This window comes from Sceloporus undulatus, chromosome 1 (assembly GCF_019175285.1).
Source record: "Sceloporus undulatus isolate JIND9_A2432 ecotype Alabama chromosome 1, SceUnd_v1.1, whole genome shotgun sequence".
Lineage (NCBI taxonomy): Eukaryota > Metazoa > Chordata > Lepidosauria > Squamata > Phrynosomatidae > Sceloporus > Sceloporus undulatus.
The window spans coordinates 27350655-27372222 of NC_056522.1; the positions used below are offsets into that span (position 1 = coordinate 27350655).

Here is a 21568-nt window from a genome sequence, read left to right on the forward strand (position 1 = left end):
TTTCCTTAGTATATTGACTACTAATATAGTTTGGGTACAGGAGGATTATACAGTTAAAAGTTCTGGAAATTTCTTAGTTTAGCAAAGGCATCTTTTTTCAAAAGGCAACTTTACAAAACAATAGCTCCTGTTAAACTATTGCATACTGTATTAAACTTGCACATCTTACACAGTCTAAGATAAAAGCACTCTTGTTTTCAAGGTGGGGCTCAATAAAGCTCTCTGGGTTTTGCTGCTTGCCTGGGACAGCAAAGGAAAAAGAACAGAAAAAAAGAGTGGATGGGTGAACTAGGAACTGCTGAAATATAATCTATGTTCTGGTGGGCTTGGTGAATCACAGCTTGTGTGTATCTGCTACAGATTTTATTACCATTCTGGTATAGTCTCTTCATTCACACTACAACACCATGTCTCAGATTCAAAGTTGGCATAAGCAATCTATGATGTAAAAAAGTTTAAGGCTTCAAAGATTAAAAAGATAATTAAGAATAATTGTGGGCATTCAAAAAGGCTTGCAGAAGTTACCTATTACTTGGAAACCATGGGGTCTCCCTGAAAGTCTGAAAATTGCAGATTCCATTTATTTAAAAAAAAAGGGGGGGGGGGATGTAATCTCTTCTTAAATTCTCAGCCCCTGTGATTTCCTGCTCTGTAGATGCCTCCATGTTCAAAAATAGAATATCATTGATTTGTATCCAAATACAACACATTACGTTTTTAAAAGTTAAAGATTGGCAGAAAGCTGAGGCGGGGTACATCAATTTGCAGCTCATACACAAATGCTCTGACAGAGAAAGGAGTGGAGAGAAAAGGGTGGTATTCAACCAAAAGTACTAAGGGAACAGGAATACAATAAATGCATTAAATCTCTATGCCAATTCCCTCAATGTAAAACATGTTAAAATAAAGGTGCTGCCATTTGCTTAAATTAATGTATGAATACACTAAAGTGCTAGCCACACTCCCAGATTGTAAAGTGTCAAGTCTTAGATAAGCAAAGTAAAAGTTGCTTGCATTTTTCAAGATTTCTCCCAGATTTTGTGTTTTAAATTATCTGCCCTTGGTATTAGAGTGCACTGAGATGTTAAACTAAAAGCCTTTCTTTCAAATCTATCTATCTATCTATCTATCTATCTATCTATCTATCTATCTATCTATTTTGAAAGCCACACATGGTTCAGAATACAGCAAAGCTATATTTTAAAACTGAAAATGGCAGTGAAAGCAGGTGGGGGGATCTAAAAGCCTCAGAGGATATCACTGGGCTGCTTTGTTCCACCAAGTATCTTTTTTGTAATTTCATTCTGTCATGGTGCAACATCATTTGGCACACAGGGGACAGGATGGGTGGAGATGAAGATAACATCATCAAAATAAGCAATGTGGGAGAGACACTATTTGTAACGGTGGAACAATGGCCATTAAAAATGTAATGAAGAGACAGCTAGCAACCTGTCCCTTGGTAAACCTCCTCCCTTTAATTTTAAGAGTTCCCCACCCTCTTCAAAATGGCTGAAAATCATCTCTTATTTTGTAGGGAGGAGTGGAAGGAGGAAGGAGTGGACACATGAATGGAAAAATCAATTCAAGACTCGCCAAACCTATTTATGCTTTCAAACTTCCCATTTCATCTCAAAAGCCTACCAATGGTAATAAACTAATTCTATACCACGGTGCAACCATTTTTATAAGCATATATACATATTTCACCATGTAACTGTTTCAGGTACTGGTTGAACCTCCCTTATCCAATGTGCTTGGGACCTTTAGTATTTTGGATTTCAGAATATTTGCATACACATAATGAAATATCTTGACGATGAGACCTAAATCTAAATATGAAATTCATTTATGTTTCATATATACCTTATATATATTGTCTGATGGTAATTTTATACAGGATATGTTAAATAAATTTGTGTACAAAACAAAGTTTGTGTACACCCAACCATCAGAAAGCAAAGGTGTCATAGGCGGGATACAGACCGCCCCTTTGGGGCAGCCTGCACCTGCCCCTTTCTCCGATGGATCGGGGCCTCAGCTGTCACAGCGGCAGCCCCAGAGGCCCCGATCCGCCGCTTTTCCAGGCTGCGGGGAAGCAGCAAAACGTCGCTTCCCTGCAGCCTGGAAAGGGATGTCCTTGGGGCTTCATGCCCCCAAGGACACTCGACAGCAGCAGGGAAGGGAGAAAAGGGCCGCTCGGCCCCTTTCTCATGGTATTGCTGGCGTGGCTGTTTAAAGTCCGTGCCAGCGATACACGCAGCCAAAGGAGCTCCAAAATGGAGCGCCTTCTGGCGCCATGACGTAATGGCTGCACTGCGCCATTTGGACGTGATGCGATCACGTGACCATTACGTCAAAATAGCGACGGCCATGTGAACAGGGCGCCACCATTTTGTATGTACTCTGTACGTTCTAGGGTTGTGGGCGTCTAAAAGAGACGCCCCCAGGCAACCCTAGTACATATGGAGTACGTACGAAATAGCCCGTCTGTACAGGGCCATTATCTCAGTCATCCATGTAGACAATTTTGGATTTTGGAATATTTTGGATTTTAGAATTCTGGATAAGGGAGACCTGTTAACTGATATTTATTATGCTTATTTCTTGTTCCTGCTTTGAAAAAGCTCAGAGCTGCTTATATGAAACTTCCAAATTTTCCTATTCAGGTAAGGCTCTATATCCACTTAGTTACACCAATAGTAAAGCATCAGGTGCTCTGCAGAAAATCCCAAACTTAAATGATAGCCCATAGCTGTTATAAATATGTGTTTGATGCATTTACATTTCACAGGAACATCCTGTGGCACATATGAAAGACACAGATGATGGAAATATACTTTTTAAAATGTGGTATTTATGAACAAATGTCATAAAATCAAGCATTCTTACCTTCACCTGATGAACCTGAAAGGTCTATGATGACATACACTCTTCCTTCTGGCTCCAGATCAATCTGTAGTTAAAGGAAACAAATATTTATTATTTGAATTCCATTGTGTTCCTTTCATAGGGCATGTTTATTTTATTTTTTTTAAATGTCATTCTGTGAATCCCTACTACATACTCAATATGATCATGACAGTCAATGGTCTTAAAGCCTTGAAAAGGCTGGCTGAATCAGATGCACCACCTTAATAGAACTCAATATTAGGCATGAAGGATTATTGGAAATACAGTTGTCCCTCCATATTCGCTAGGGTCAGGGGAACAAGACCCCCATGAATATGGAAAAACCGCAAATAACAAAAACACTGTTTTTACCTGAGAGGACACCTCTCTAGGAATCTCTAGGTCCTCCAGTGCAACTCTGTGGTCAATGTCCAACATACACTGACCACAGAATGGCACTGGAGTAGCTACAATTGGTCTTTCAGTGCAACTTTTAGTTAAAGTTGAGCACAGAGTTGCACTGGAGGACCTAGACAGTCCTAGAGAGAACATATTAATGAAATCCGTGAATGATCAAATCCGCAAATATCGAAGCTGCAAATATGGAGGGATGACTGTATTTGGTTATCTGCTTCTAATATGGAGCTCAAAAGACCCCTTACTCCTTTCAATAAAAAAGAAGGAAAGAGAGGGCTTTAGCTTATTCTTGAATTTATTCCTCAGCCTGGAGATGGGGTAGGTAAACAGAGCTTAAAACAAAATATAACACATCCAGTTAACACTATTTTAAAACTACTAAATCATTACAGATGTTAGAACCTTTCAGAGCTCTGCCAGCCTCAACACTGGTTTCCAACTTCCTACTCAAACAAGAAGGATTTTTTAAATATATCAATGCATTAGGTGTGGTCAGAAAATTGATATGCAAGTGCTTTGTATATCCACTGGCAAGCTTCTGGCCCATCGTGCATGTACATTTCACAGGAACATCCTATGGCAAGCTTCTGGCATATCATGGTAAGAGAACTTTCAGACCCATCTGTGACAAGTACGCATCTTTGGCTTCCACCCTACATCATTTTTATTCAATGTATGCTTCATGTTGTTTCCGACTTATGATGAGCCTAAGGCAAACCTATCATGGGGTTTTCTTGTTCAGAGGAAGTTTGTTATTGCCTTTCCTCTGAGGCTTAGAGAGAGTGACTTGCCCAAGGTATGCCAGTGGGTTTCATAGAATCATAGAATCATAGAGTTGGAAGAGACCGCATGGGCCATCCAGTCCAACTCCCTGCCATGCAGGAAATCCAAATCAAAGCATTCCTGACAGATGGCCATCTAGCCTCTGCTTAAAGACCTCCAAGGAAGGAGACTCCACTACACTCCGAGGAAGGAGTGTGTTCCACTGTCGACCAGCCCTTACTGTCAGGAAGTTCTTCCTAATGTTGAGGTGGAATCTCTTTTCCTGTAGCTTGCATCCATTGTTCCGGGTCATGTTCTCTGGAGCAGCAGAAAACAAGTTTGCTCCCTCCTCAATATGACATCCTTTCAAATATTTAAACAGGGCTATCATATCACCTCATGGCCAAGCAGGGATCGAATCCTCATCTCCAGAGTCATTGTCCAACACTCAGACCACTACATTGTGCTGGCTCCTGGTTTTCTTTCTTTCTTTTTCTTTCTTACCAAATAGATGTGCACATTTCGTGTTCAGATGACACAGCAAAAGAGCAAAAAACAGAAACATGTATATTTTTGGTGGATTTTTCGGGCTATGTGGCCATGTTCTAGAAGAGTTTCTTCCTGACGTTTCACCAGCATCTGTGGCTGGCATCTTCAGAGAATGCTTACCTGGAAAAAATTGTACTACTCACATATTCTCTTTAAGTCACTAGTTGCCACACATGAAGAGTAGAGGTTCTCAAGGTACAGCAGCAGTGAGGAACACGTAGCTCTCCAAACATTGTTGGGCTACATCTCCCATCATTCTTCACCACTGCCTATGCTTGATAGGGGCTAGTGAGAGCTGCTATCCAGCAACATCTGGAGGACATCTGGAAAGCAAATCTCCAGGAAGTTTCATATGGATGGAGCAGGCAAGGATACCATATCCCTCAATTGCCCTTCCCTACCTTGTGTTGGCACACATGGATGGTAGTTTCAAAATCACATTCCTGTTTTGGAGGTTTTGGTAGGATGTTCAGAGGGAGGTGATTTCTTACATATGCTGTAGCTATAGTTGAGGCTGTTAATATAATGCATATGTATGTTTGGCACCAATGCAAGTCCCTGCTTAGTGTTGCTAGTAATCTTGGAAATTCTGTCTACTTTTATACAGTACTTTTGTACTACGTAATCATAGTGTTAGGATTCCACTTTAACTAACATGGCTGCACCTGGGTTTGTAGTTTGGTGAGGTACTAGAGTTCACTGCCTGAGAATTATAAATTCTTCTCTCCAAAGTGCCAACCCCAGGATTCCATAGGATGTTGCCATGGTCATACCATTACAATTGTGTATTGAGAATGCATAGATTTTGGAATGGGCAGATTTTGGTGTTCTAAGGTCTACTTTTTCTTCTTCTTCTTTCACTTTGTGTACTAAAACCCCATCATCCATCAATCAGAACCAAGTGCAAATAATGGTTGTGGGGCTAGACCATCAGCGGGGAACCCAATGAACCAATTCAGATTCAGAGAAGGTCTTGATGGAAGTGGTTGGAGCCAAAGACAAAAGAGGGGGACCAAAAATTCCAACACACAATAATGTAAAACACCAAGGGGGGAAATCAGTTCTCAAAGACTATTCACAATTTGGGACAAATTTGTTACCATTTTAAAATACTTTTCTCTCTCCAGAAAATGGTATTTTATGCACAGAAAACATCATTTTCTGTATCACCACGGTCTTTTTCACACAGAGTAAGTCCTGAGCTGTGAAAATTCTTGGCCATTTGGGATTCTGCTCTTCAGGGCAGAAGTGCACAAGAAAAATGTTTTTCAGCCATTCTTCAAATATTTTAATACCATTTCCATCTCTATGACAATGTAAACAAAGTAAAGTTTTTTAAAGCATGTAACATGACATCATCTTAACTGTTATGACTCTCCCCTGTGGAATCTTGGAATGTGCAGTTTAGTGAGAAACTAGAGCGCTCTGATAGATCAGGCTGAATACCTCACCGAACTACAAATCCCAGGATTCCACAGGATGGACTAAGGACAATTAAAAGTGGCGTCAAGCTGCTTTAATTCTGTAGTGTGATGACACCCCAGAACACATGTGTTCTACCCACATCTGAAGGAAAGGCAGGAAATGAGAGGATAAAGCAGAAAGGAGAATCATGGAAAGAGAAAGTATGTGCATATATGTGGAGACTGGACAAAAGATGACAGAGAAGCACAGTTGTCCCTTCCGATTCGCTGGGAATCTGTTCCGGACCCACCCACCCCAGCAAATCTGAAAACTCGTCAATATTTGGTTCCCATTTATTTCAGTGGCTGCACACTCCTGCATGCAGCCCCACATGTACACCATTTTGTTCCCTCCCTGCTCGCCATCTGCAAAGAGCGAGGTCATGATCCCAAGGCCACGAAAAGGAAGGAACAATTGTGTGTGTGTGTGTATGGTGAAAAATTGAAAGTAACCCTTGTGTAAGAAGTTGAGATTAAAACGTGCATCCCAGTCTGAAAATGATGAAGATTACCCTGCTCTTGAAATACACCTAATACTCTTCTGCAAATGCATATTGTAGGGTAAGATTCTTCAATGGTAGATGTAGTCAAAGCTATCTGTCCTTACTGATCTTCTCACCAATATACTCCTGAGTACCTTCCAAGGAAAAAAGAGTTTCTTAGGAGTGCAATATCCTTGCTGCATTACTTGCCAAAATATCAGTTCAATACACACTGGCATTCTTCTCAAGATCTACAACTTAATTAGGAAATATGTTCCAACAAAACAGTAATGGACCAAATAAAACAGGAACGTTCTTTTAAAAACACAGCTCTAATAACAGTGTTGGGGTGGGATATTTTGATTTGGTCTACTTTGAGTTTCTGTAAAAAGGCTGGTCTGACCATTTTACAAGGTGAGGTAGTTGCTTCTGAGAAGTTTTCTAAGTCATGAAAGAGCAGCAAAGAGTTGGCTAGTTCATTTATTATAAATATTGTATGTTTAGTGGAGACAGGGGCTTGTATTAGGAGACAAAATAAATCCATCTGCCTTGGGCATTATGCACTTGAGATAGTGCCTTGTGGTATAGAAAGTGGCACCTTGGTGGACTTGGGGAACTTTTGCTGCTCTGATTCAAGCAGGGACTGACCTTGTAATCCCTAAAGATACCATTTCAACTTCAGCTGGTGAGAAAAGTCTTATGTGTGAACTTTAGGGGAAAGAATCAAGTCCTATGTAAAAAGTTGAGATCAAAAGGTGTATCCCATTCTGAAAAAGATGAAAATTACCCTACTCTTGAAATACAACCAAAGCTCTTCTGCAACTGCATGTTGTAGGGTAAGATTCTTAAATGGTAGATGGGGTCAAGACTGTCTGTCATTACTGATCTACTCATCAATATACTCCTGATGACCTTAATTTAAAAATTAAACTGTATACTGATCCAATATGTGTTTGTTTAGAAGTAACAGAGGGTGGAACCAACACTTTAGCACCGAGAGAGCAGGTTGTAATCTAGAAATATTCATGTTAAAACAAATCAGTTAGTCTTAAAGATACCACAACTCATTCCCCTCCTTCCTCCCCTCCTTTCTATACATTACCTGCAATTACAATATCTGTAACACCTTAGTTTTGGGGGGCAAGAGGAATAAGCAGTCCTTTTGAAAGTAATGGAACAACTGGTAATGTTGTTACTTTTTTGACATGCCAAGTAACATTTAATCAGTATTTTTTTTCTACTTTGGGAGAGTAAAAATGCTCTAGGGGGTCATTTTTTCATATTTAAGGCCATTTGCTATGACAGATCACCCCCTCCCCGAATGTAAAAGTAGTAAAACCACTTAACAGGACACGTAGAAAAAACAACTAAGCAGTAATGAGTTATTTTCTGAAAAAGTAACAATAATAACAATTCCTTTGAAAAAGTGACTTTCCAAGTTCTGACAAGTAGTTCCCATGTATCCTTAGCAGATTTATGCCACAAAGGAAGCATCCAGGCTTTGCAGAATAAAAGGAATATTTACCAAGGAACAGCATCAATTCTAAAAACAAGGAAGGACATCTGATATGTGTGAAAGCAGCTTCCAAACCATTTCCCTGTAAATTCACACCACAGTTGTTACAATAAGACAAAGATTCCAACATTGCTGAAAAATGACATATCGTAAGCATCATATTAATTTACAGGGAAGACGCTTAGTCTATGCCAATTATTAACAGAAATGGAGTACATACACAGAGACACACAAGTGAGCACAAATGTCTTGCAAACTGCACTTTAGTCATTAGTTCCGACAAGCAGAGTTTACTTTTTAATTATTTATGATAATGTCTCAGTAATGCGAGAACTCAGCGGGTTGTGCCACGATGATATCATTGCTGGGAAGACGGGAAGAACAATCCTTATACGGCATGGGCTAGGCATAATTCTGCACCACATCTTGGTGAATGCTCTTGGGTTTTTTGGACTTAGACCACAGTGAGAAACCTTCAGCCTGCCAGATGTTGATAAGTTCACTACTTCCCCACCACTGACCAGGCTGATGAGAGTGGGAGTATGGCAACATCTGGAGAGCTACTTTGGGACTGCTTTAGGTTCGGACAACCTAAACACCTAAACATTATGAAGAACATCTTTAAGAGCTATTCAACAGTGGAATAGGCTGTCTCAAAGGTTGAGGGACTCTTCTTCTTTGGATATCATTAAACAGAGGATTGATGGAAATCTTTCAGGTGTATTTAAACTGTGTATTTCTGCATGGCAGGGACTTGAACTAGATGACCCTTGTGACCCCTTCCAATTCTAAGATTCTGTTATTCTAAGTCCCATTTAGACTTTCCCACCTTTGGTAATTTGTTTATTATAATTTTCACATGCTATTATAATGTGATACCTTATTTTTGTAGAGCCACTGTGGTGTAGTGGTTTGAGCACTGAACTAGAACTCAGGAGACCAGGCGTTCTAATACTGGCTTGGACATGTAAACCCGCTGGGTGACCTTAAGCAAGTCACTCTCTCTCAGCCTCAGAGGAAGGCAAAGGCAAACCCTCTCTGAACAAATCTTGCCAAGAAAACCCCATTATAAGTCACCATAAGTCAGAAACAAACTGGAAGGCACACAGCAACAACAACAATCACTTTTATTTTTGTACCTATATTTTGTTTACCACAATAGTTGGTGGATCAGATCCTGAAAGGTGGCTTATTAATAAATAAATGAATTTCAAATGATCTGATCACCCCTTCCTAAACACACTCTAAGGGGTGAGAAGAACAAGTATCATGCTCAATCATACTGCACTCATCAAATTCTGGATAGGAAAATGTGAAGTACAGTCCGGTCATATGTTCTTCAATTCGTGCCCGACATCAGTTAGTTGGCAGTAAGATTTAATCTGCAATAAAGCTTAAATTAATTGAGAAAATCAAATTAAAATATTTGAAGACCCTTTGCTTTAGGGTCAACAAGCCCTCATCAGTTGGGCTACAGCTGTTGAGAGCCATTTGGTGGCTATGAAAAAGCACAAAACAGGTTCAAATGGGTAGCATCTGAAAGGGGAGGGTGCCGGTGGGAGCAGCCCCTTAAAAGCCGGCCCACCAGCCCTGAGAAGATGCCAGCGCCTGGGGCGAAAGGAGGAGAGCATGGAGAAGACTGTCAGCTGTGCCTGTACAGCATCTGAAAGGGGAGAGTGCCGGTGGGAGCGGCCCCTCAAAAGCCGGCCTGCCAGCCCCCAGAACACGCCAGCTCTTGGGGCGAAAGGAGGAGAGTGCACAGAGGACTGTCAGCTGCGCCCACGCAGCGTCTGAAAGGGGAGGGTGATGGTGGATGCGGCCCCTCAAAAGCCGGCCCGCTGGCCCGGGGAACACGCCAGTGCCTGCGGCGAAAGGAGGAGGGCGCGCGTAGGATTGTCAGCTGCGCCCGCGCAGCGTCTCAAAGGGGAGGATGCTGGTGGGAGCGGCCCCTCAAAAGCTGGCCAGCCTGCCTGGGGAACATGCCAGCACCTGAGGCGAAAGGAGGAGAGTGCGCGGAGGACTGTCAGCTGTGCCTGTGCAGCGTCTGAAAGGGGAGGGTGATGGTGGGAGCGGCCCCTCAAAAGCCGGCCCACTGGCCCCGAGAACACACCAGCGCCTGGGGCAAAAGGAGGAGAGAGCACGGAGGACTCTCAGCTGCACCCGCGCAAGGATACAAAGCCCGGTGCTTAGTTTGAGTAACTTTTTACAGTTAGAGATTGATGAGATCTCGTGACATCTTGAAGGTTGGAGGAGCCAGTGTTGGTAACATCGGGGTGTCCAGCTTAGATAAGGTTATAATATCGCCTTATTCACCTCTATTCCATTGTACTTGTACTTACTTGAATTTTCCAAATTTTACTGGATTATTATTCATTTTATTGGTTTGCCAAGGCTGCTAGTTATAGAAGATATACAGAACTGTTGATTAACAGCATTAACCCTATTTAACTAATGACATTATGTAAAGTGGCAATATTAGGATTTTTTTCTGTTTTATATCTATTGCCTCATCCTGGTATATTTCAGAATGGCAAACTTACCAGAGTTACAACTCAAGTACATTGTAGAGGAGACTGTTGTTATGAGAAAGGAGGACATTGACACTGATGTAACAACTGAAATTGCTCAAGGAGCACCAATAAGAGTGGTGCGGGGCATGGGGAGATACAGCGTTAACAGGCTGAACAGAATATCAAGAGGAAGACATGATCGATGCCTAATACCTATCCCGTCTTCCAGTCATCCTGTTAACCCGATAGAACCAAGGATCGTCCCAAACATACCACAGACCCTTACCTTGCTCCTGTGTAATGCTAGGTCGGTGAAAAATAAATCCCATATAATGTACGATCTTTTGGAGGAAAAAGACGCCAACTTAGCCTGCATCACAGAGACCTGGCTGGGAGAGGAAAGTTGTTTCACCTGGGCTAAAACACTCACGGCTGGCTATGTAGTGAAGGAGCAGGTTAAGGAAAGTGGGCGAGGGGGAGGAGTGGCTGTTGTCCATAAAAGTCACATCACCTTGACCAGGAACTCGGTTCCAAAACTAAGACACAACGAGTGCATTTACCTGACCCTAAAGGCCAAGGACAGTCTGGGGATTCTGTTGGTCTACCGTCCACCCCATAGCCTAACAGACTCCCTGGCCGAGCTGACGCAGCTGGTCTCGGAGCTGGTGTTGGAGTCCCCTAGGCTTCTTGTCCTGGGGGACCTCAACATCCTCTTCGAGGCTGGCTTATCAGATCTAACAGGTGCAGCTCAGCAGTTCATGGATTCCATGACAGTCATGGGCCTGTCACAACTGGTTCAGGGTCCTACACATTGTGTGGGTAATACACTTTATGTGGTTTTCAGTACAGACCAAGAGTGTCCGTCGGCGGAAATAAGTGCTATTTCCCCCTTGTCATGGACGGGCCATTTCCTGGTCAAGGTAGGACTGACGGCCATAATCCAAAAACCCCTCGGGGTTGGAGGACCTCTTAGAATGGTCCGCCCTCGAAGGCTGATGGAACCCAAAAGGTTCCAAGAAGCCCTAGAGGGTTCTATGTTTGGGAACGATGGCGACTCTGTCAAAACCCTGGTTAATTACTGGAATAAGAACCTCACCGGGGCAATACACAGCATCACTCCCGAGCGTCCTTGCCAGCCCACTTCAAATAGAAGACCCTGGTATACAAAAGATCTATGCCAGATGAAGCGGGCAGCGCAACGACTAGAGCGCTACTGGCGGAAACATCAGCGCATATCTGACAAGACACTCCATGAGAACGTTACGTTCCTACGGAGTGGCAATCGATGCAGCAAAGAATTCTTTCTGTGCTGCACGGATTGCATCAGCAGAGTCTCATCCAGCAGAGCTGTTCAGGGTGGTTAGGGAGTTAACTCAATCACCGGCCACCCTGAACCCTTTACTAGAACCAACGCTAGCCTGCTGTGACACCTTTAATGACTTTTTTGCTGATAAAATCTCTCAGATAAGGGCTGCTCTCGATGCTGGGCTTGTGCCAGAATCACGAGAAGTGGTATTCAGTGTCTCTGGAAACAAGGTTATACTGGATCGCTTTGAGTTTGTGAGTACCGAGGACATGGACAAGCTCCTTGCCTGTGTGAGAAGGACAACCTGTCCTCTTGACCCTTGCCCATCTTGGTTGACCGCTCAGGGAGGGGATATAATAACATCTTCATTACAGCTCATAATTAATACATCCCTCTGGGAGGGAAAATTTCTATCTGCCTTAAAACCGGCTATAGTGAAGCCACTCTTGAAGAAACCCTCCCTAGATCCCCTGCAGATGAGCAACTATAGACCAGTCTCCCTTTTACCATTCTTGGGCAAGGTGATCAAGAGGGCGGTGGCCTTCCAACTCCATGTTGTCTTGGATGAAACCGATTATCTAGACCCATTTCAAACTGGCTTCCGAGCGGGATATGGAGTAGAGACTGCCATGGTTGCCTAAGTCGATGATCTCCGTCTGAGCATCGACAGGGGAAATGTGACCCTGTTGGTGCTCTTGGACATCTCAGTGGCCTTCGATACCATCGACCATGGTATCCTTCTGGAACACCTGGGAGAGTTAGGCATGGGTGGCATTGCGCTCCAGTGGCTCCGGTCCTACCTCTCAGGAAGATTCCAGATGGTAAGGCTGGGGGACTGTTGCTCTCGTAAAAGAGAGCTGACATCTGGCATCCCTCAAGGCGCCATTTTGTCCCCCATGCTGTTTAACATTTACATGAAGCCGCTGGGAGAGATCATCCGGAACCATGGAGCTCGGTGTTATCAGTACGCAGATGACACCCAGATCTATCTCTCCATATCTCCAACTGATACAGTGACTAAGGATGGCACCTCTCCTCTGGATGTCTGCTTGGAGTCAGTAATGGGCTGGATGAGGGAAAACAAATTCAGGTTGAATCCAGAGAAAACAGAGGTACTCGTGATAGGTTCCCCAAGTCCAGACAGGGAAATTTGCCATCCTGTCCTGGACGGGGTTACGCTCCCCCTAAAGGATGAAGTACGCAGTTTGGGAGTACTCCTGGAATCATCTCTACAGTTATCATCTCAAGTAGATGCAATGGCCAGGAGTGCTTGGTACTGTACCAGCTTTGGCTGATACGCCAACTGCGTCCCTGTCTGGACCGAAAGGACCTTGAAACAGTAGTACATGCACTGATAACCTCTTGCTTAGATTTCTGTAATGCGCTCTACATGAGGCTACCTTTGTACCAGGCTCGGAAGCTTCAATTAATTCAAAATGCTGCAGCCAAATTGGTCGCCGGAACCTTATGGTCAGACCATATAACAACTGTTTAAAGATCTCTTCACTGGCTGCCAATTAGCTTCTGTGCTTAATACAATGTGTTGGTTATTACCTATAAAGCCCTATATGGCTTGGGCCCGAGTTACTTGAGGGAACGCCTCTCCCTACACAATTCGCCTCGCACCCTCACAACTTCGGGGAAGTATATATTGGAGTACCCTAAGGTGAGACTTGAATCAACTCACCAAAGATCCTTCACAGCGGTTGCTCCAAATTACTGGAATAAACTTCCGGAATAGATTCGCCTTAGTTCCACCTTGGACATGTTAAAAAAATCTTTGAAAACATATCTCTTGCATTTAGCATACCCTCCTGACACTTCTTGAGAAAACTATCTCCTCACAGAAGTTACTTCAAGATGCTGGATCTCGATTAGATATGATGTATTTAAGATGCTATTTTACTTTGTTTTGTATTTTTCCCTGTATTGTAATGAATATTTGATGTTGTGAACCACTTTGATCACTTGGAAAGGCGGTATATAAAGTTTTTATTATTATTATATAAAGCTCTTTGACTTCCTTCCTTCCTGCATTTAATCACTATCTCTTCTAATTTCTTATAAAGATCTAAGAATCATGAAATCCTAGTTAGAAGAAACCCCAAGGGCCATCAAGTCCAACCCCCTGCTATGCAGGAATACACAATCTAAGCACTCCTGACAGATAGCCACGCATCTGAGGAAATAGACTGAAGTCTACAAAAGCTCATGCTGCCAATTTCTTTCTTTCAGTTAGTCTCAAAGGTGCTACAAGATCTGTGCCCCTACAGCCTCTACCCCTTTCCCCTTAGCAGACAATGGCCAAGATCCAACATCATGCTTGTGAGGTGTAAATTTACATCATACATTGCTGTGAGACCAATGTGATACGCAGTTGAACACTTACAGCACTCAAGAATGCACAGCCGCATGGCTGGTTTCTTAGTCTCAACTACAGTAGACCCACTGAGTCAACTGTTGAACTGGATGGAGTAAATACATATGTGAATCTAAATAGGATTACCAGACAAAAAACTGGAGATTGTTCCTGTACAGTACTTTAATGGTTGTTTAGAAGAGGGAATTTCACCAGGATATGCTCGTCACAGGCAAATTTAAACTGATACACTGGTTCTACTCCAGCTATGGAGAGCCAGCATGTTGCATTTGTTTCGGTGTTAAACTAGATTCTGAAGACCAGTACTTTAATCCTTGCTCAGCTATGGAAACCTACTTGGGCAAGTCACACTCTCTCAGCTCAGAGAAAGGCAAACACAACCCACCCACCCCGAACAAATTTTGCTAAGAAAGCCCTGTGATAGGTTGACCTTAGAATTGCCATAAGTTAGGAACAACAGACTTTTCATACAGGAAGTAAGTGTCATTAAAACAAGATTATATCATGGTAATAGCACAATCAGGAGGAAGATTATCAGATGGGCTTCTCTTATTCATTTCCCATGCGTAAATTGTAATGGATGTGTCTTTGGGTAATAATGGTAACTCTGGTTATCACTCAATGATGCATCCATTACAGTTTATTCACAGGACATGAACAGGAGAAGTGTGCGGGAGTGTGATAATCTCCCCCCCCAACCACACTATTACAACAATTGAGTCACATTTTAATGATGCTTGCCTCCTCCGTGTGAAAGAGTCCAACTTCATGATACACAACAACTCCAGTTAGCCAATAAGATTTAGGCTCATGTGAACAGGTTATACTTGTGGAACTCCACTTATGTAATACATAAAATTAATATGACTAATGCACAACAGCCAAAAAAGTACAACTGTGTATGTAAGAGATGGCACATATGTATGATATAAACAAGATTCCAGCCTATGTATGAGTATCACAACACCTACGGCATATATTAATAAATGAGACAGACACTGCTTGCCCCTCAGTCTCTGCATCTCATTTGCTCTTCCAGGTTCATATCTCAGACATCAGAAATTCACCTATTTCCTCAGCCTTCCCTCCTACTTCTCTCTCCAATTGTATCTTTCTTGCTTGCTTCGGCTGTTTTTAATGAACTCATGTCTGGTTGCCTGCCTCCCTAAAATTTAGCTTTATTTTTTAATCAGAAACCACAGCCCAAAAGCATGTCCAAAGAGGCCCAACTCTGCAGAGATATATACATACCCTTCACTTGCCCCCAAGTGGCCCTGATTCTCTAGAGGGGTCACAGAATCCCTCTCGTGCTTGACATAAGGCTGTCAATAAAATAACCATTGATTCTCACTGGTCCAAAAACATACCCTGTGAATCAGCTCATAGAGATTTTTTTTCAAAATGCAAAAATGAAACATGAGTTAGAATAAAGACAGTATTTGAAAGGAACTATCACCAAAACTGAGATTCCTCAGTCTATAAAGGTCTCCCTTTCTTCTCTGTATAAGACAGCATCCACCCTGCATCCTCATGATGTCATTGTTTTTGTACTTCCTCTTGCAGTACAGAATTGCAAACTGTACTGATGTCATGACGACTCAAGACAAGTGTTGGTTTTAATGTGATACACTTTTTTCATTGCTTTTTAAATTGTACTGCAATGGGTTTCAGGTGCATTGTTTCAATTGTAAGCCAACTTGGGTCTTGCACTATATTACATTACAGCCATACAGTAGTAGTTTGAATGCTGGTCTGAGACTCTGGGACCTTCAGCTCAGCCATGGAAATTCACTCGGTGACCTTAGGGCAGTGGTTCCCAACCTGTGGGTCGGGACCCCTTTGGGGGTCGAATGACCCTTTCATGGGGGTCGCCTAAGTCCATTGGAAAACACCTATTTAATTACAGTTATGAAGTAGCAACAAAAATAATTTCATGGGTTTGGGTCACCACAACATGAGGAACTGTATTAAAGGGTCGCAGCATTAGGAAGATTGGGAACCACTGCCTTAGGGGAACCACACTCTCTCAGCCACAAAGGAAGGTAATGCCGAACTTCCTCTGAACAAATCTTGCCCAAAAAAACCCCCCAAAACCCCTGTGACAGGTTCATCTCAGGGTCACCATAAATTGGAAAGAACTTGAAGGCATACAACATACACACATAGAGGGAGAAGGGGAGGCTAGAAAGATCGTTTTTAGAAAATGAAGACAGCTGTATTGGTGAGTCCCTGCCAGTAACATTCAACAAAATATCAGCATTTTCTGCAGAACGAAAACAGACAGAGGTAATGTTGAAATGCTCAGTCAGTCTCTTTTGTAAACGTTTAAAGTGCAGTCTGTTAGGAGATCAGAAGAACAGGGTGCTAGGTAAATGTTTTGAAGTCAGAGTAGATGCATGCCTTTGAGCCAGGTCTGTAATATTCTGCAGATGGCCCCCTAAAAGGAAAAGAAACAGTACTCCTAGCTACTCAATCTAATCTGTTTATACACACAGTGTTTACTCTGAGTACCTTATGCAATGTTAGATTCCTTACATATAGCCAGCCTACAAATGGCATTGCATCCACATGTAACCTTGATCCAATAGACACCCCCTCCCTCTTTTTTTGGAAGGATACATTTTGTGACACAGAAAGAGGGCACAGGAGAACCTAGAAAGATTCTTCTGTCTATGTTCTCCTTTCTCTGAACATATCTATACTAAAGATATGTTTGATCAGTTGATCGTAACACACACACACACACTAAAGATATGGGTTGGTTCAGATAATATTTTTAGGCAAGTCAGGACCACTGTATGGGATGGAGTGAGGATGTGTGAAGGCTCAATTTTATTGTCAATCTCCAGAGATATTTCTGGGGAATCAAATGCACAATGGATATTATGCACACAGACTGACTTGAAATGTGCCACAAAATGGGTAACCATGGAAGGCTGATGAAGATGGAGCTAATGGTGTGGTAGATAACATCCCAAGTGGCTCCTTTTGGCCATTCCTGTAATGTGAGATAAGCAACAATTAATGGTCTTTATCAAATGAGCTTCAGTTTGAACCTTCTTGTTATAGGGATTTCAAGGTAAAAGACTTCAAGAGTGGCTTATCACTGCCTTCTACACAGCGCTAACCAGCAGATGGTGTTATATTAACAGCAGAAAATAACAAAGACTTGGAACAACTATGGAAGACAGTTAAAGAAAAAAGTGCAAAGGCAAGTTTACAGTTGAACAGTAAGAAAAAAATGTCCACAGATGGTTTCTGTTTGTGTGTGCTCATAGAATCACAGAATCACAGAGTTGGAAGTGACCTCAAGGGCCATCCAGTCCATCCCCTGCCATGCAGGAAGACACAATGAAGGCACTCTTGACAGATGGCCATCCAAACTCTGTTTAAAAGAAGAAGACTCCACCACTGTCTGAGGGATTGTGTTCCACTGTTGAACATCTCTTACTGTCAGGAAGTTCATCCTAATGTTTCGGTGGAATCTCTTTTCCTGTAGCTCACATCTATTATTCCAGGTCCTATTCTCTAGAGCAGCAGAAAACAAGCTTGGTCCATCCTCACTATTACACTCCTTCAAATACTTAAACAGGGCTATCATATCACCTCTTAATTGTCTTTTCTCCAGGCTAAACATATCAAGTTCCCTAAATCTCTCCTCATAAGGCATGGTTTCCAGACCCTTCACCATTTTGGTCATGCTTCTCTGGACACACTCCAGATTGTCAAAACTCTTTGAATTGTAATGCCCAGAATTGGACATAGTATTCCAGGTGGGGTGTGACAAAGGCAGAATAGAGTGGCACTGATATTTCCCTTGATCTAGACACTATACTTCTATTGATGCAGCCTAACATCACATTTTTAGCTGCCACATCACTGTTGACTCATGTTCAAATTGTGGTCTATTAAGACTCATTAAGCCAGATGTCCCTCATTGTATATCTATGCATTCCATTTTTTCTGCCTAGGTGTAGTACCTTACATTTCTCTCTGTTGAAGTTCATTTTGTTAGTTTTGGGCCAGCTTTCTAATCTATTAAGGTCATCTTGAATTTTGATCCTCTCCTCTGGGTATTAGCTATTCCTCCTAATTTGGTGTCATCTGCAAATTTGATAAGAAGCCCTATATTCTGTCATCCAAGTCATTGATAAAAATGTTGAATATCACTGGACCCAAGATAGAACCCTGTGGGACCCCGCTGGCCACTTCTCTCCAGCATGAAAAAGAGCCATTGTTGAGCACCCTTTGGGTCTGGCCAGTCAACCAATTACTAATCTACCTAACAGTTGTGTGCCTTCAAGTTGTTTCAGACTTGTGGCGATGCTAAAGTGACCCTATCATGGTTTTGGTTTTGTTTTTTTGGCAAATTTCTTCACAGGAGGTTTGCCATTGCCATCCTCTGAGGCTGAGAGACTGTGACTTGCCCAAGGTCACCCAGGGGGCTTCCCGGGCCGAGCCAAGAAACTAACCCTGTTCTTCAGAGTCCTGGTCCAATGCAGAAACCACTACACCAAGTTGGCTCCATCCACAGCCATCCAAGCTGGCTCCATCCACATAAAGTTATGTAAACTTTATGATTTACATACAGTAACTTTAACAGAGACAATGAAGACACTGAGATAATCAAAGATTTCTTATACCTTGGCTCAGCCATCAATCAGAATGGAGACTGCAGTAAAAAAACAAAAAAAACAGACTGGGACTTGAAAGGGCAGTTATGAAGGAAATAGACAAGATCCTCAAGTGTAGAGATATATAGCATCAAATACCAAAGTCAGGATTGTTCTAACTTATCTTACTAAACTGAAATAAAACTTCTGAAGAAAATCAAAATCTTATCAGAACTATGTTAAATGATTTTCCCTCCCCAAATGTAAAGAAAACAAGATTCTTCTGTATATCCAGCCCCACCCCCTGAAAAACCAAAGATGGGAGTCCAATCTGGAATTAGCAGTTTTGTTAATTAAATTGTAGTTTAAAACTTGCAGCCCTAAAATAAAAATACATTGTGCTGCTAATGAAAGATGGTGTGTTACTGTGTTTGTGAGAGTCTCTGATCATTATCTATGGGGAGCCATAAATTGAAATGAACCTCAACACCACAGTAGCAGCAAACACAAAATAACCCCCTTCCTAGGAATACAATCTGCTTTCTGTCCATAAAAGCATCTACTCCTTGTGACATTCATGCATTATGCAGTGTCTTGAAAGATAAATTCTGGAGCACTGCAGATGATCACAGTAGTATTGCTGGACTGCAACCAGTCAGAACGCTCCTGTCTAAACATATGGGGAGGACGGGAAGCAAAATGGCTTCTTCCTAGAGCAGATGTGCTGCTATTATCACATTATATACATTAAAAAGCTTATATTGAGATTCTCAACTCAAATTAACAATTCATTTCTAGCCTGCATTCTCATGAATATTCAATATTTAAATAGATAATATTTTGACAAATTCTCTCATTATACTAGTTTTCTGCTTTTGATTTAATGGATTTTATTCTTGCATTACGGAAATAAGGGGTAGTGGTTCAGCTTGTATATCATACCCTTCAACTTTCATGATATGACAGGCACAATCCTGCTTAAAATTCTGCCATCCCATTTGTTCATCTGCTTGCTAAGGATGATGAGAGTTACAACTGAACAACATGAGACCACTTGGATGGAAACCACTTCACTGCTCAATGGCAATCTGATATCTCCCATGGCTGACATGTAACCTCACACATATTATACAATGCACAATGGATGAGCTTCCAAGATGAGGCTTTACATTGCTGTAAGATACCTTACTTTAGCCCACATGCTTGGAAAGGGAGACTAATAACATTTATTGCAATGCAATGAGTTTACTACATGATATTATTGTTTTTACAGGATCTGATGGTTTGTACAAGCCTGTCAACCAACTCTCTGATGACAGCATCGGTTAGCAAACACAATCCTCATGGTCAAAATGCTTGGTTTTTTGTTTGTTTGGTTTTTGTGGGAGGGGGAGGAGAAGATGGCGTTATGTCAAGAATGTAGCTAGGGGGTTGGGAACAAAATGAGAGTATTGCGTGCACACACACACCTAAATAAGAATTCCTCTCCCCAATAATATTTTCCTTCAGCCCCCAAATTCCTGGTATTGTACATAGGGTGACCAGATGCCTTTCTTTTCTAGGACATGTCCTACATTTCAACCTTCAATCCAGGAGGAAATCCAAAATGCTCTCCATTTTGAGCATGCCTGAGAAGCCCATTGAGTATCAATACGTTTGCTGTTCCCCTTCGAGAAATTTATCTACTTGGCAGCTAAAAATGGGGGGATAGGATAGTTCCTTCCAAAATTCTTTTTTCCTAGGAGCAGCAGCAGACAAGACTTGACCCCAGATCTCAAGGTACATTTGTTTCTTTGCAGGGAAAAGGGCAGCAAATGTGTTAGGCAATGGGCTGTTTGAGGACACAATGCAAATGTTGAAAGGGTTTTATCCTTACTTTCAACACAATAGACAAATGAAAGGGATAATTTAAAAGTAAATTTAAGGGTCAAGTGTTTGTTGCTAGTAAACTACCATTTTATGCATGTGACTTGTTCAGAGTTCTATAAGTATACTGCAAGCCAACAAGGCATTTTGACAAACTTAAGTTTATCTGTAAAATACGGTTGAGTATATAATAAAATACTGTATATATAGTATAGCTGTAAACAAACCATATGAAGTGAATTTATATTTATAATAGTGTTCTTAGCATTTATTTTGCAATGCCCTCAATTTTTCTTGAATGTCCTACATTTTGAGGTGCTTTCGCCTCCTTTGCGGTTAAGACATCTGGTCACCCTGATTGCATAGAGTGAGATACTGAAAATTGTTCACAACTGGAGCTCATATTTGTTGTGTTTGCATGCCCTTGGTAACTGTGCCTGCCCCTTTCCTTTGGATGCCTAAAGTTTATTTCTAGATGTTCAACTGAAATTATAAGTTACTGCAATGCTAGAAATTTGGAGACTGCAAGAAAATTTTATTTTGGAGAGAAGAATTCTTGTGCAGAAGCAAAGCTCTCATTTGCTCTCCCTGTTGGCTACATCCCTGGTTTGTTTACTGTTTCCCAACTACATGATGATAGTCAACCAGTTACCTTGATCAACTTTCAGTGTCTCTTGGAGTTTCACTCACCATATCCTCAGGAAAGACCATAGTACGCAATATTTAGTGTGCATTAAGAGGTGGTCTCTCGACTGGTAAAGCATGTATTTGTAACACATGGTTTTTCTTACATCCGTATCTTGTTTTTACTC

The 21568-nt window shown here is 41.8% G+C and overlaps 1 protein-coding gene across 1 annotated transcript in view; it reads right to left on the reverse strand.

The window, feature by feature from the left end:
* The window catches only part of PRKCE (protein kinase C epsilon), a 454557-nt gene that overhangs the window by 231970 nt on the left and 201019 nt on the right, over positions 1 to 21568 (reverse strand). Inside the window, exon 3 of the mRNA XM_042455912.1 lies at positions 2893 to 2956. Within this exon, the coding sequence (XP_042311846.1) occupies positions 2893 to 2956 (64 nt within the window). The remainder of the gene's footprint in view (positions 1 to 2892; positions 2957 to 21568) is intronic.